At 52.8% G+C, this 15,228-nt stretch overlaps 4 protein-coding genes across 4 annotated transcripts; 2 read left to right on the top strand and 2 right to left on the bottom strand.

Moving 5' to 3' along the window:
• Nucleotides 1–602: 602 nt before the first annotated feature.
• HIGD2A (HIG1 hypoxia inducible domain family member 2A) lies at nucleotides 603–1,231 on the bottom strand. The gene is made up of 2 exons (XM_042881706.1): nucleotides 1,062–1,231; nucleotides 603–907 (listed from the first exon to the last, which is right to left on the bottom strand). The coding sequence occupies exons 1-2, from the start codon at nucleotides 1,174–1,176 to the stop codon at nucleotides 741–743; spliced, it is 282 nt and encodes a 93-aa protein (XP_042737640.1). The 5' UTR covers nucleotides 1,177–1,231; the 3' UTR covers nucleotides 603–740.
• A 144-nt stretch (nucleotides 1,232–1,375) lies between these two features.
• NOP16 (NOP16 nucleolar protein) lies at nucleotides 1,376–3,514 on the top strand. The gene is made up of 5 exons (XM_042881539.1): nucleotides 1,376–1,501; nucleotides 1,600–1,714; nucleotides 1,908–1,977; nucleotides 2,735–2,841; nucleotides 3,076–3,514. The coding sequence occupies exons 1-5, from the start codon at nucleotides 1,395–1,397 to the stop codon at nucleotides 3,217–3,219; spliced, it is 543 nt and encodes a 180-aa protein (XP_042737473.1). The 5' UTR covers nucleotides 1,376–1,394; the 3' UTR covers nucleotides 3,220–3,514.
• A 237-nt stretch (nucleotides 3,515–3,751) lies between these two features.
• On the bottom strand, nucleotides 3,752–7,032 carry ARL10 (ADP ribosylation factor like GTPase 10). Its single transcript, XM_042881538.1, has 4 exons — nucleotides 6,081–7,032; nucleotides 5,575–5,737; nucleotides 5,323–5,498; nucleotides 3,752–4,910 (listed from the first exon to the last, which is right to left on the bottom strand). Exons 1-4 carry the CDS (start codon nucleotides 6,486–6,488, stop codon nucleotides 4,734–4,736), a joined length of 924 nt encoding a protein of 307 aa, XP_042737472.1. The 5' UTR covers nucleotides 6,489–7,032; the 3' UTR covers nucleotides 3,752–4,733.
• A 374-nt stretch (nucleotides 7,033–7,406) lies between these two features.
• On the top strand, nucleotides 7,407–14,714 carry KIAA1191 (KIAA1191 ortholog). Its single transcript, XM_042881478.1, has 6 exons — nucleotides 7,407–7,581; nucleotides 8,508–8,634; nucleotides 10,057–10,181; nucleotides 12,081–12,187; nucleotides 12,468–12,607; nucleotides 12,964–14,714. Exons 1-6 carry the CDS (start codon nucleotides 7,426–7,428, stop codon nucleotides 13,170–13,172), a joined length of 864 nt encoding a protein of 287 aa, XP_042737412.1. The 5' UTR covers nucleotides 7,407–7,425; the 3' UTR covers nucleotides 13,173–14,714.
• Nucleotides 14,715–15,228: the final 514 nt, after the last annotated feature.

The following is a 15,228-nucleotide window of genomic DNA, read 5'->3' as shown; positions in this document are numbered from 1 at the left end:
TGTGAAGATGTTTGCCAAACTGAGGGAAACAGCTCCTTCTGGGAATGGGATCTTGCCCAGCAGTTGGTCCCAACTCATGCGATGCAGCAAGATGTGCAGAAGTGACCTTTCAGCAAAAGCAGCTAAATATCAGTGCGTTCTGGAGAACGCAGTCTGTTCGGGAACCCAAATTCTCACACTGTTTGCACAGGTGTTACACCTCGTGTCCTACTTATGACCTAACCACAGCCCAGAGGCAGCAGCGCCCACTCCTCTCACACTGCTGACTTTCTTGACTCCGCAGTGCTCTGCAATCCCGTATTGCTCAGCACCTTTGCTGCAATTCACTTGGTTACTCATTGGCTGCAGCTGGACGGATTGCACCTTCTCCCCAAATAACTCATGCACTGATTATGAACTCTGCCCTGCCCGGATCAAACCACAAATGGAGCCATTCCTTCCCACCCAAGCAACGCATTTCTCAACTGCTTTTACATAGCCTGATTAAAGCCACACCTCGGTGTGGAGAGGCACCACCAAGCAACAGAGGAGCCAATTTCAGCAGGCGGTGACAGCGGACACGGGAGATCTCAGGGAATCAAAGAATCACCGCAGCCCAAACGTGAGGTTATCAGCAGAGGTATATTAGCCACACTTCGACGCTATGTGACGCGCAGCATCTCCGACACCGGCTCCAACGCACCGCAGCCGTCTCACGTCCGCAGGCAGCGCCCGTCCTCCAGCCGTGCCGCTCCTCGCGCTCAGCTCCTGGCCTTGAGGGCGGTGGCCACCATGCCGCCCAGCAGAGCCGCGATGGTGAAGCCCTGAGCCATGACCCGCGCCCGCATCATCAGCTGCGAGTGGCGCGTGTTGCCCCTCTTGAAGCTGATGAGGCCGTAGGTCAGCACGCCCAGGGTGCAGAGACAGCCTGTGGGGGACGGACGGACAGACAGACGGACGAACGGACACTGAGACGAGTCCGACCCAGCCCCAGTCCCCCCCTGCCCCCGTCTCCCCGAAGCCCCGCAGGGAGCAGCGCCCACCCCCGGCTGCCGGGGCTTAGCGCCCTTCCGGGCCCTCACCGAGGGGCACCAGCGGGTTCTCGCGCGTCTTGCGCCGGAACTTGTCCGCGAAGCCCTCATCGCGGTACACCGGCATCGGGATGGGCTCCAAGGGCGGGGGAGAGCCGGCCGCCATGGCTGCGGCCGCGGGGACAGCGAACGGTGCGACCCTTCCCGCCCGCCGTAGGCCGGCTCCCGGCAGGCCACGTGACTCCGCCGCGGGGTGTGCCGGGAGCTGTAGTTTACGGCCTGGGCGGCACCGCGGCTGTTCCCTCACGCGGGACTCCGCTTCCCGTGGTGCCTCGCGGCGAGGCCCGGCCCAGCGGTGCGGCCCGACGGCGGCGTGGGGCAGCCATGCCGAAGGCCAAAGGGAAGAACCGGCGGCAAAAGTTCGCTTACGGCCTCAACCGCAAGCGGCTGTACCGCAGCGCCAGGCGCAAGGCCGCGCCGCGCATCGAGTGGTGAGGGCCGGGGGCGCGGTCTGCGCGGGTCCGGGGGGCGCGTACGCACCGCGCGGGGCGGTGATCGCAGCCCCTAAGCCGTGCCTGTCCCCGTGCAGCTCACACATCCGCCATGCGTGGGACGCGACCAAGTCGGTGGCGCAGAACCTGGCCGAGATGGGCCTGGCCGGGGACCCCAACAAGGCCGTCCCCATCGCCAAGAGGCGTCTGCAGGTGAGCGCGGGCGGGATGGGCTCTCGTGGGCGCGTCTGTGGTCTGAGCTAAATGGGGAAATACGGGGAAAAAAAAGCTTTATTTTAGACGTGGGAGATGTCCCGGTCCGTGGGCCTTTCAGATCTGCAGAAGTAACGTGTTGGAAGCCCTCTCCAAACGCACTTTTCTCGAGGTGCTTTTTCTCTCAATGCAGAGGATGGAGACGGAGAGTGATGGACAGGAGCAGGAGAAGATGCTGGTGCGGAAGCCCTACGTCCTGAGCGGTCAGTGCTGCACTGTGAGGGGCTTGGGTCGGGAAAGCTGTTAGTTCTCATACAAACTCTGATGCAGTTGTTTTAAGGCCATTACTGGAACAGGCTGCCCAGAGAGGTTGTGGATGCTCCGTCCTTGGAGATGTTCAAGGCCAGGTTGGATGGGGCCCTGGGCAGCCTGGTTTAGCATTAAACGTGGCGGTTGGTGGCCGTCCATGTGGCAGGGGGGTTGGAGATTCATGATCCTTGAGGTCCCTTCCAACCCTGGTCATTCGGTGATTCTGTGAAGGCTTGTGAGTGTGCACAGCAGGTTCCCAGCCAGGCTGGAGCTGAGCTGGAACAAAAACAGCTCTTCTTCCCAGCCTGTCCTGTCCTGTGAGTTTCCTTTCTCTCCTGTGCTGCCTTTTTCCACCTGCTGCCTCAGTGGGCATCTTGTAATTCTGAGTCCAAACTCAATGATGTCCCACACCAGTGAGACAAGAACCTGTGGCTGCCCTACTCTAAGTACAACAGCAGTGCGTTAGCAGTCACACACCACAGCAGGGGCGGCAGCATCTCCACTCCTTCCTCACAGTGTGAGCTGCAGGGCTGCGTGCCTGCAGCATTCGTTCATTCTCCTCACTGTCTCATTCATTTTCCTGCTCGGTTGTGCTGGGCAGCAGTGCAGCATGCAGGCACAGAGCTGTGCCGCAGAGGCTCAACTCAGGGAGGTGCTGCTTCCCTCCCTCCCCTGCCTGCCTGCATCACAGTGCCTCTACCTTCTGCCTAGAGATGGAATTTGAGGCCAGTCTTCCTGAGAAGAAGTCAAATACGCTCTCAAGAGACCTCATTGACTATGTGCGGTACATGATACAGAACCATGGGGAGAACTACAAGGTAAGCACTGGGTGCCTCAAAGCAAGGAACAGCTCGCTTCTGGCTCGTCTGCATGGTGAGAGTTGCCACACATCCCTGCCCTGGATCTTGGTTTGTGGTCAGCTGATTTCTAAGGGGAAATAGTGCTTTGAACCTCAGCCAGAACCTGGCAGGCACCGGCTGCAGCCTGCCTGGAGCGTGGCCGTGCAGATCCGTGTTTGCTGTTCCTCTGATGTATTCTCGGCTTTGTCACAGGAAATGGCTCGTGATGAAAAGAACTACTACCAGGACACTCCCAAACAGATCAAGAGGAAGATCGGTGTGTACAAAAATTTTTATCCTGAGGAGTACAAGGATTTTGTTGCATCACTCAAGCAGGAGAAGATGGATGTGCAGTGACTGCCCCTTTTTGTCCTCCAGTTTGCCTGCAAGCACAGACTTGGTGCACCGTTTGTGAACCACAGGCAGGTGACTGTCACTTGTCGGCTGTGGCTTCTGGGTGGGCTGAGCTGTGCAAAGCTTCTGGTGATGGAGGAAGGACCTTCATTAGACAGTTATAAGCAGGCACGAAAGACTCTTGACTGAGGCTTGTGGCATGCAGACTGAATGTGCCATGCCACTCCCTTTTTTCTGAGTGCAAGCCAGCGCTTTTTCCACCTTGTTAAAATAAATTACTGCTTCATGCTGGTGGGAATGTTTTGCCTGTGGGCTTCCATTCCTGTTAGAGCTCCTGGCACTGACGTGTAGTACACAGGCAGCAGATATGCATTACCCTCTGTGGGTGTGGGGCTGGGGACTGCAGGGGGTAGGCAGAGCCCTTGCTGATTTCCTTGTAAGCAGCAGGGGCTGCTTCCCCCAAAGCAACCTCTTTGCCTCCAGTTCGGGGAGCCTGGGCTGATGGCCCCTTTACTGCAAGGAGCCAGAGAACAGAGCCGAGTCATCAGCCTCATTTATTCATAAGAGGAAGGAGCAATTGTATAAAAGGTTTCACAGCAGAGACCAGCTGGCATGTATTTCCTTACCCCAAGTGCTTCCCCATTTCCCCTGTCAGTTTCCAAGGGCCCAGTCCTTTGTCCTGATGAAGTAGCCTTTTCTCCTGCAGACAGGGCTTTCTGCAGCTCCTGAGACAAGGACGGAACAGGCAGCAGAGCAAACAGCACACTCATATCCCCTGTTCAGGATGAAGCAGGGGAAGCAGAGCAGGGTGCCAGGTACCTGCTTTCATCTCTGCTCAACAGGCTTTTAAATACTTAAAATACTCCCCTTGCTTGGGGAAGGTCAAGCTGTGCCCAGCTCAGGTGAGGGGCTCCTGCCTATGGCTGTGCATCAGACCAGCCTGGGCTACAGGGCAGCATCACGTGGCTTGGTGTGTTTGTCAGGAAGGAGAGCCCACGTGGCCTTCATCCGCAGGAAAGCCGAGAACTCTGCTGCAGGCAGAGGGGCTGTTTCTTCCCCTGGGTAAGCACTGTGGGCTCATCTCTTCCTGTGTGAGCAGGGAGGGGGCTGCATCAGCCACATCAGCTCCAGGGTGCCCTGCAGGGGGCAGGGGCATCATGAATCCAGACTCTGCTGCCTTAACAGCAGGGGAAGGATTGCTTCAGCTTTCCAAGAGCTTCCTTATGGTTTCACACTGCTCTGCGCCTCATGCCCTCCTTACGGGTTTCCATCCGGACAGCAAGCTGGGTTCAGCCCCATTTGTTCAGTATTCTGTGGGGCTGCTGTGTAAGGTGCAGGGCTCTGCCCTGTGCTTTTGCTGCCCTGAACTGGGGGACGCATCTGCCTTCTCCCTGTGGCAGAGAGCAGAGCCCACTGCTCACATCCTGCGTGCAGCCATGTGTCAGCCCAACCCCAAACATCGCAGGGCGCAGTCCCAGCTCCAGCAGCTCCCTCCATCCCAGTGGGAGCCTGTCCGCTCAGGGCTGGGACAGCAGGGTGACCAGCAGGCTCTTCACATGCAGGACGCTGGTGGCCGTGCTCAGACCAGCCCACGTCGCACTGGTGGGCAGGAGGAAGAGCTCCCGCTGCCCGCTGAGCAAGTGCAGGGCCAGCTCCTCCCGCAGCTCCTCCGTGCTTAGGGCATCACTCTTATCCTGTGGGCAGAGAGGAGCTGGCTGAAGAGGGTGGTGTGGCCACAAGCCCATGGGCGGGGAGCAGCACAGTGTCTGCTGAGCCGGTTGCCGGTTGGCAAGAACCCGTCTGGCCGTGCAGCCCTAGCAGGGATTGCTTGCTCTTGCAGCGGAACCGAATGGGAAACAGCAGCAGGCATGCGCTTGGCCGTCTGCCTGGGCAATGGATTTCCCCTTTGAGTTTCTGCGTGCTGCACTCCTGAAACTTCTTTGCTGGGGCAAGAGGAGCAGCGCCCACACTTGTGATAATGTCTGGAGGATGTGGGCACTGAGAGTGCAGGTTTTGCAAAAGCCGAGGGATTTGGGTCATAAGGATTTGCCCTTGAGGCCCTCGGGAGGGTTGGTTTGGCTGCAGTCAGCGCTGGGAGGCACCCACCTGTTTGTTGGCCAGCACAACCAGCGGCAGCCGGGGCTCCTCAGCCAGCAGTGTGTGCAGCTCCTGGCGTGCGGTCAGCAGGCGTGACCTGTCCACCGAGTCCACCACGAACACCAGCACGTGGGCATCGCCCAGGTAGAGCGGCCAATACGCCCGCAGGTTGTAGCTGCCACCCACTGTGGGAGATGGGCAGCGTCAGTGCCAGTGTGGGGGAATGCTGCGTCCCCACGGGGAAAGAGGGGCCTGCCTTACCCTCCAGCAGGTCCATCTCCAGCCCCCCGACGCGCAGCTGGGCAGAATTGAAGCCCAGTGTGGGTGGGATGCGTGTCCTGGCCTTCTGGCTGCAGATGTAGTGCAGGACGCTGCTCTTCCCTGCGCCGTCCAGCCCCAGCACCAGCACCTGCTTCCACACCGCCTGCAAGCAGCAGGACAGAGTGAGGCTGCTTGGGAGTCGGGCTGAAGCAAAGGGTCCCACCGGCCCCCAGATCCCACGCATCTATTCCCAAACCGGGGGGTTCTGGCCACCGAGCCCCCTTGCTACACAGGAAGGGCTTGGGGGGGTCCCATTGATACCCCTACCCCAAGCCCCCTTCTCCAACTAAGTGGGCTCTGGGCGGGGACTTCAGATCTAGCAGCTTCAGCACCACGGGGAATGAACCCCTGCCCCGTGCCCTTCCCCATCCCCATGGGGATCCCAGCGAAGGACAGCCCCGCCGCTGTGCCCCCGGGCTGAGAGGCGGCGGGTTGGATCCCCTTACCGTGCTACCAGCCGGGTCTCGCTCCTGCAGCTCCCGCAGCTCCCAGCTGTCCCAGGTGCCCGCGGGCTCGGTGCCGCGGAAGTAGAGTTTCCAGGCGATGAAGAGCAGAGAGCCCAGCACCACCACGGCGGCTCCCAGGACCAGCGTCAGGTTGCGCAGGACGCCGGTCGGAGCCATGCGGTACCGGTACCGGCACTGGCAGCGTGCGAGGCAGCCAGATGTATGGCCAGATGTGCCCGCCCCCGGCGTCAGCGCCGCGCTTAAAGGGGCCGCTCCGACCGCGGGGGGTGGAGAGAAAGGGAGAGAGGAAGGGGGAGGGTTGGTAGGTCCTTGAACGGAGCTTATAAGCAGGAGGGGAGGAGGAACTGACTTTTTTACATGGTGTAGTAGGGCAAGAGGGAATGGCATTAAACTAAAAGAGGCTTAGGTGAGACTTTAGGAAGAAATTCGCTACTGGAGCAGCTGGAGGTGCTCAGGGCCAGGTGGGATGGGGCCCTGCAGAGCCTGATCCGGTGGAGGGCAGCCAGCACTCGGCAGGGTTGAGGCCAGGTGGGTTTTGAGGTCCCCTCCAGCCCAGCAATTCTGTGATTCTATGGAAGAGGGAGGCAGGCAGTGGGGTCTGGAGCCTCCCCAGTGGTGCTAAGTGGAACGGGCAGGGCTCGTATAGTGGTGGAGGACGGGGCTGTGGTGGCCACGATGCCCGCGGCAGGACACGCCTATAACTCTTTACACCCAGCTGGGGCTGCCCCAGGCCACGCAGCCTCGAATGCGAGGTCAGGTTGCCTAGGAGGCTGTGGATGCTCCATCCCTGGAGGCGTTCAAGGCCAGGCTGGATGTGGATCTGGGCAGCCTGGTCTGGTGGTTGGCAACCCTGCACATAGCAGGAGGCTTGAAGCTGGATCATTCTATGACTGGCTGCGCTGCGCAGAGCCGATGCTCCTCGTCCCCTCAGTCCCACCCCGTTCCCGACTACATCTCCCGGCATGCTCCGCGCACGCAGCCGAATCTCGCGAGACCGGCCGCCTATAAAGGCTCTCCCGCGAGGGGGCGGGCCTACTCACGTATCACCTCGGGAGACGGTGGTCGTGCGTTCCCGTGCCGTGACATGGCGCCACCGCTCCGCCCCGCGCCTCCCGCCGCGCCGGCCCGCCAGTCCCGCTGATCCCCCCGGTCTCGCCTCGCCGCGGACCGCAGCGCCGCCATGAGCGCCCGGCAACCGGACGCCCCCGGTAAGGCCCTCTCCGCGCTGCGCGGCGGCCCGGGTCGGGCTCGGGCGCCGAGCTGAGCGCTGCCGGCCTCTCTGTTCGCAGCGCTGGAGCGGCGCGGCGGGGCGCTGCCCGGCAGGATGTCGTTGCCGCTGGGCGTGCCGCGGAGGGCCTTCAGCTACGACGACGCCCTGGAGGACACGGCGCCCATGACGCCGCCGCCCGCCGACTTGTGCGCCAACGTGCTGTGGAAGCAGCCCGTCATCCCCGAGCGCAAGTACCAGGAGCTCGCCAAGGTACGCGCTGCCCGGCCGCTGCTGCTCGGCACGGCTGTGGGCTGGGAGCGGCTCCGCGCTCCGTCTGGGCGGCCGTGTGTTCGAGGGGCCTCTGGCCAGCGGGGGAACTTGTGACCGAAGCATGCTTTGGGCTCCAGCTGAATGTAATTTAACCAGCGCAAATGACTTTGGGGATGCTTCGAGTGCAGGGCTAGCTCTTACGTTTAGAAGATTTGGAATGTGCTTGAGCAGAAGCGGAATAACCTTGCATTCCTTTGAGCTTAACCTCTACTTTACGCTTTGTTTTACTGTCTTTCTTGTGGAAGAAGCCCAGGAGCTGTGGTTTGGCACAAAAATCAAGTGCTGTGGTCAGGGAACAGCAGCCCCTATGTTAGGAGGAGGCAGTCTGTGCCAGCAGGCTCCTTGTTTTCTGGCATTCACTGTCTGCTTCATTGCTGGGATCTCACTGTCAGCAGTGCAGCTTTGGTTCCTTTCAGTAAGAAACTGAAAGAGTAAGAAATGAGGAGAAAATAAAAGCTAACCATCAGACAGCAGTGTGTGACTGCTGTGTACATACAGGTGCTTCTGCACTGTCTGTGAACAGTGCTCTTGCCCCGCTGACCTTGCAGTCCAATTTGCAGTTATGCAGATGGAAATAGATATGTTCTAGTTTCTTTTCTGTTGAACTGCTTTGTACTAAATGTAGCACATTGCTGGCTCTGAGCTCAGTGTGTTCTTACATGTTGGGTTGCAATCACTTGTTTGCTGCTAAGAATAATATTCAGGCCTTAAGTGTTCCTGGGCTAAGGCTAGAACAGCATGTGGACTTTTTCTGTAGGATAAAGGCTAGCAGTTCTCCCTGGTGTTTTGTTCAAGCACTTAGAGATGCATCATGACAAAGAGCTGTGATAGTTCCTGATCTAAAACGCCCTGCTTCTTCTGCACAGATTGAAGAAGGGGATGCTAACATGAATGCACCTGTCATAACTCCTTCATCTTCCACCGAAAGTGTGAATAAGGTACCTGTGGTGAAGGCCAAGGCCACTCATATCATCATGAACTCTCTCATTACAAGTAAGAGCTCGCTGTTCTGTACCGTGGTGATTAATGGGGTGTGGGCACATGAATGGTCTGTCAGTGCCTCGAGGTAACTGCCAGAGCTCCTGGGTGCTTTGTGGATTCTTACTGCTCTGATCTTAAGGTGTGGGAGGTTTGTAGAGGATGCTCTAGCAGGAAGCAAGAAGTTAAAGAATAGGCCCTGTTTACAGCCTCTGTCTTGCCAGGTGCTGTAAGCTGTGTGATGAGGGGGAGTGTAGGGAATGTTCAGTGCTGATAGGGTGCTGCAGTCCACACCACACTGTGCTGCAGCCTGGTGCTGCTGCTACTGTATGTTTGCTTATTAACTTGCTCTTTTCAGGGGATGGGTAGAGCTCTGCAACTAACTGAAGAGGTGTGGACAGTTGACATACTGAGCTAATGGAGCACTCTGTGGCATTTCTGGTGATAGCAGCAGGTGTCTTGCTAACAGTAACGCTTTACAAACAAACCTTGTAAATCATGAAGGTTTAAAATCTAACTGGGTCAGTCGTGTTTACAGAGAGCACAGTCTCTTTTGCAACAAGGGGAATTAATCACGTATTGCCCTGTGCACAGAGCTAACCTAGGTAAAAGCATAATAGCCTAAAAATATTCCTGTGCAGTAAGAAGTTAGGAACTCCAAGCTGTTAATGAACTGTAAATAAATAGGCAAATAGCCTCTAGATTTCTCATACACAATGTACTATCCCTGCAAGTAACTTTAACGTGGAACTCTTTTCTTTTAAAGAAGACTTCAAGCTTTTTCCAGCAACTTTGTTTTTAGATCTCCTAGTGAGTAAATTTCCAATGCTGATAGCAAAAACAGTGCTCATTTTTCAAGAGCTGAAGCTGTGTCAGCATGCTGGCTGCTGACCGTGCTTGGCTGAAGTAGCTTGTTTCACCTCGTGCAGAACTGCTGTGGGAATCTTTACCCCCTGTTCTCCAAGTCTGTGTCAGATCAGTGCGGGCAGTATTTCAGAAGATGTGGCTTTTTTCTTTGGGGAAAAAAACCCCAAAATCTAGGAGGGTACTTAAAATATTTTTGGGTGCTTAGAATATTCTTATTGGGGTCTCCTGAATTTAGGATGCTGTAATTAGCAGTGGTGCAGCTTGTTGGAGAAGGTGAGTGTAATTACTGATGATGCATTTTGCAATACATCCTCTGATTTGGGACAGATCACTGTTTATCTGAGTCACTTAGCCCTGTGCCTCAGGATAATTTTCCAGTGTACTCTGGATAGAACTGGTAGGTGGATGGTTGGACTGGACGGTCTTGAAGGTCTTTTCCAAGCTCGGTGGTTCTGTGATACACAGATACAAATGATGAAATGTCTGCCTCTTGGTCACTTCAGTTGTTTTTGTTTGCTACAACTGTCAGCGGGGTTCTTGTCTGCAAACATGTGCTCTTGTTGGTTGCAGAGCAGACTCAGGAGAGCATCCAGCGCTTTGAGCAGCAGGCAGGGTTGAGAGATGCTGGCTACACCCCCCACAAAGGCCTCACTGCAGAGGAGACGAAGTACCACCGAGTGGCTGAGGCGGTGCACGTAAGACTTGTTTTGCTTTGGCTGTTCCTGCAGGTTGTGTAGCCCAGCGCTTGTCTGTGACGTCGCTTTTGGAGTGTGCTGCTAGAGTTGTGCTTCAATTGCTTACTCTGGAAGCTTTGAGTTTATTGTATAGGGAGATTAACCTCTGAAATCTTGAAGTTAGCATTAGCCTTTGTAGTTTTGGAGCTTTTCTGGAAACTGCAGAATTCCACAGTAACATCAGATTATCACTGGTTTCCAGTTGGTGGCATCTCTGTACAGAATCCAGTTTCTTGCTGTACCTTTTAATGGTGCCCTGCAGTACTTCAGTGAACTGTTTTGTCTTAGTGTTGTCTCTCTAGGGATAGCTTACAGAAATGCCTTCTGGGCTTTGAGGGCAGGTTTTGACATCAAGCACCGGTCTCTAATATGATTCTGTTTAAGAACTAGAAGTGGTCTTTTTAACAGAAAGAGAAATTGAAGTTATCCTGAGCATTTTTCTTCTATGCAAATGTAATTTAGAGCATAGCTGTTTGTTAAATGTGTGAAGCACTCCCAGATCTTACTGTGCTGAGCACCACTAATGTGTGGGCAGGGCAGAGAAGACCTTTGACATCTAAACTTAATGTGCTTGTTTTGAGAATTTTAAAGGTCCTATTCATAGCTTCCAGGTTGAAGCTTATCTTCTTAGTCTAGAACTACCTTCATCTCTTCCTCTGCTACTTTCCTCCAGTGTTTAAGATGCAAAGTACATAAGTACTTCATCACATGTTTGTAGTGGTTAAGCAGTGAAGGATCTGAATTTAAAGCTCTGTTCACTGGTGCTTGAGTGACGCCAAGCCTCGTTTGACTCTTGTAATGAATCCAGGAGTTCCTGTGTGCTTGGACAGTGATGTTGGAGGTCTGAAATTCTATTTGACTTCAGGCTGAACTAATTTTGCAGTGCCATTGAAAAGTTTCAAAACAAGTGCTGTTCTGTGTAGGTTGCCTGTTTCTTGAAACAAGCCAGAAGTGGAGCACTTGTAAACCTTGCATTTCTAGTGTGGACACTGGAAAATGAAATTGAAATTGCTTCTAACTGGAAATAAGATGGAGGTGCTCGATTACTGTGTTTCTGGTGAGCTCAGTTACCCACAGGAATCATGCAGTTGCAGTTCGGCAGTGAGCCATCCAAGTGTTCTCCTGCAAGGTCAAAGTTTGAATAACAGTGAATTGCGTTAGCGAGGCCTGGATGGCTGCAGGAAATGTTCAGAGAAGGTGCCTGTGTCGTCAGTGTTTGAAATATAACTGCCCTTCAAGTGACTTCTCTGAGGTTCAGTTTGTACCATCTGCATGAGTCGCAATAGCCTGGCTCATGTGCACCCCTCTCATGATTATTTTTTTACTGAACGTGCTTTTTAAATGCAGCTCAACTTGGTGTTCTAAGAGCAGGGCTTTCATCTTCTTTTGTGGGTCACTTCTCAGGGTCTCCTTCTCCTAGATTTCTATAGAAGGGCTGGTCTCCCCTTCATTGCAGAGCTTAGGGGACTGAAAGCTCTTGCTCTAGACAAGTGGCTGCTGTGACACTGAGACTTGTCACCCTGCAGCCAGCAGTTCTGTGCCTGGTAAGCTAGCTCTGCTGCAATGTAGGCACCTTCCTGTGAATGCTGGTGTTGAAGCAATGTGCTGCTGTTGATAAGACTCTAAGCTGGAGAGTGAGTTATGTTATCTTACTGTAGCTTGAAGTATGTCTTGAGCATAGTGGACTTCTGAAATGCTTGTATGTGACTTGGAAGGAAGCTTAACGTGTATGTGCAAGTACTGTAATACTGTGTGTAGCTTGAGGTGAGTTAATTTCAGTTTTGACAGTAAAACTACCTTTGTTCCTTATGCCTTGTACTTAAGATCTGTTGCTTGTGCTTCTCTTGCCTTTCCTAACAGAAACTAAAAATGCAGAGTGGCGAAATGACAAAAGATGACAAACAAACATCTTCTGCTCAGTCCACTCCAAGCAGTACTCCCCACTCCTCTCCCAAGCATAAAAGCAGGTATGCTGTTTCTGTCAGATCACTTCCTCTGCTTTCCTGCAGGTTGTTGAGGTGGGGATGAGGGACTGTCTAAGGGGTGAAATCCATGGAATTGCTGTATGTTTGTATTATCACTGAATGTATTGAAAGGTTACGGAACTTAAACATGCCTATCTTCATCCTGCTTGGTAGCAAATCTATTTAACATGCTCCTGGTAACTACATATACGTTTCCTGGGGCACTGATGCCACCTGAAGTATTGATTCTCTTTATATGTCAGTGATTTTTTTGTTCCTCTAGGGGTTGGTTTAGTCAGGGATCCTCCGCTTCTATCACTGCCCCAGACTTTATTGCCATGGAAGCTGGTGGGGACAGGTTGCCATCTGAAAGGTGGAGTTTTTTTGGACCCAAAGCCATCCAGAAGTCCACCAATGATCCAGGTATGTCCTCTGAAGTCTGCCCTGCAAGAGCTAGGGGAGAATTGTTAAAGAGCAAAACTGCCAGCTATTTCTCTTCACCTTGGGAATGTGTGCTGTTCATATCAGGACCTGTGCCAAAAGCAGAGTGTGAAGGTGACAGCTTTTTTGCTCTTCTGCTTTCTTGGCTGCTTGGTGGAACCAGAACTGGAAGTGTCACTCCTTGATGTGGACTAACTTTTAGATGACATGAGGCTGGTTGGCACTGTGTAGGCTTCCAGCAGATCTGGCTGTCAGTGGTACAATGCTCTGTACTTGTGGGAGTAGAAAAATGACACAGCTAGTTTTTGTAGCTTTTAATTGGGATTTTTTTTCATCAGGAGGCTTTACCATCCAATCTTATAAGGGTGCTCAGAAGCCATCCCCAATGGAGCTGATGCGTGCTCAGGCTACTAGAATGACAGAGGATCCAGTCACCTTCAAGCCACCCAAAATGGACATTCCAGTCACAGAAGGGAGGAAACAATCTTCACATTCCCATAATATCAAACCTCGGGATCTGAATGTGCTCACTCCAACTGGATTCTAGGAAGAGTGGTTCTGGTGTCTTCAGTGGGCTACAGGGTATCTTAAGCTCTGCTTTCCTGACCCATTGTGCTGCAGTAAAATAGGAATATCTCCTTTCCAGCTCTCCATCTCAGAAAAGGAAACAACTGTGACTGTCCTGAATTCAGGCCTGAATTGGTCTTGGAAAAACACTTGCACTCATACTAAACCAATGTAAATCATCTTCTCTGCTGTACTACACTAGTTCTATGTGCTCTGCAGCACTAGGAGACGTGCTTCCCAGTCACTGTGCTGCAGTAAAACCTGGAACTGATTTCTGTGGGAGAGGACTGCATGTAGTGTGCAGTAGGCTGGCTTGTCTGCCTGTAGTCTGTCTTGTCATGCTCAATGCTGAAGTACCCTCAAGAGGACCATGGTTCTGTCTGTTGTTTACAGAACACCAACAGAAAATGGTGAAAACAAGCAAGGACCGAAAACTGGACCACTAAATGCCAGGAGGAAAGCTACTCTGGCCACGTGATAGGTCTGCTTTAAATGTGCAGCTCACTTCTGTTGTCACCTCATAGTTCACATAGTACTTGTTCCTGGTTTAATTTCAGAAGCACTGTCTGCTCTAAGATGCTCTTGTTAGAAAGGCAGGGAGCAGAATCTAACGGGACCTGACAGTAATAAGGAGGAATTGTTTCTCTTCCAAGTCTTCAGGTTCCTCTAAAAATGGTGGGAATGACCAGAGCTGGTGTGGCTTGAGCCATATGATCCTTCCTGTGTGTAAAACAATGCTGTCCTGGCCTGTCCTAGACAACAGACATACAGTAGTTGTGGCACTCTGCCTTGATTGTTTTTGTTCTAGCATCTTGTGTGAACCACGTATAGAAGTGTATTAGACATCAGTGGCACTTCTCAAATGCAGCCATTTTTTTGTTTTGTTTCATCAGCATTAAATAGATTTTGCAGGGCTGGCAGAAGGCAAAGTGGAATATGAAGAATTCCTTCACTCAGGAGTACAGACAGTTAACACTTTCATGAATAATGGGAGGACCTCCTAGCTACCATCCAGTCCCCTTGTGCACTGTAGGCAGCGTTGCTGTGTGATCGTTACCTGTCCTGTGGCAACCAGACATCCTCTTTCTTGACATCATGATTGTGTTGCAGAGTGCCCTCAGCCAGAAGCAGGCTTTCTGTAGTGGGGAGAGTGGCACCGTCATTTGAAGCTCTTCTGTTACGAGGACTTCTCACAGAGTTGACTTAAGGTAACAGCTGTGCTCTGCAGTGTCTGCCTGCTCCAGCCATCCATCCATGAGGGTGAGGCAGGATTGGCTCACTTGGCCATCTGCTGTACCCTCTGAAGAACTGTATTTTGTGGCTCTGCTTCATCGTAAGCTTCAACAACACTGCCAGATATTGAAAATCTCCCACTCAACTGAGCAGTAATTGCCACCAGTCACTTGCACCTTGGGAATCAATCTCTTATTTGACGTTAATTTATTGTCTGTGTCATGTCTTTAATGTGTATGATTTTTTTTTTTTTTGTTTATTACAAGAAAATAAAATCCTTGTGAAATGAGGTCTTTGTTTATTAGCATTGGTAATGCATGTATGGACGAAATCAGGCTATGCAGTATCTACCAGGCTGCTTGCTACTGGCCTATGAATGTGGGGTCTGTATGGCTGTAGTAACATGCACTGGGGTAAAGTACTTACTGTGTAAATCTCCTTTGTGACTGGGGGACTAAGTTTAAGGCCAGATTCAGTCCTGTTTTTGGCTTTTTTGCTGATGAAACAGCATGAAACCTTAGTATTTCTTGAGCTATTCAGATGATTGTGTTGTTTGTACTTGCCTGGAGTTACCCAGCTCTTGGTGGTGTCCATTTCCTTTGCCTTTGTTTGGTTTGGGTGCTGCTGTGGCACTTACAGCATACATCTCTTCTGGACTGGAGGTGACTGGGCTCAATACCGATGTCATGTTTTTCTTTGAATGTTTGCAGAGCTGAAAGAGCAATACTACTTTGAACACATGGATAGTCTTGTCTTGTCTACTGCTGTAGGTCTTAGTTGTGCAGACTGATCTCGTTGTTTAG

Source organism: Lagopus leucura, unplaced genomic scaffold (genome assembly GCF_019238085.1).
Source record: "Lagopus leucura isolate 7727_CA_CO unplaced genomic scaffold, USGS_WTPT01 Super-Scaffold_100030, whole genome shotgun sequence".
NCBI lineage: Eukaryota > Metazoa > Chordata > Aves > Galliformes > Phasianidae > Lagopus > Lagopus leucura.
This window is presented reverse-complemented; position numbering and strand designations above follow the sequence as displayed.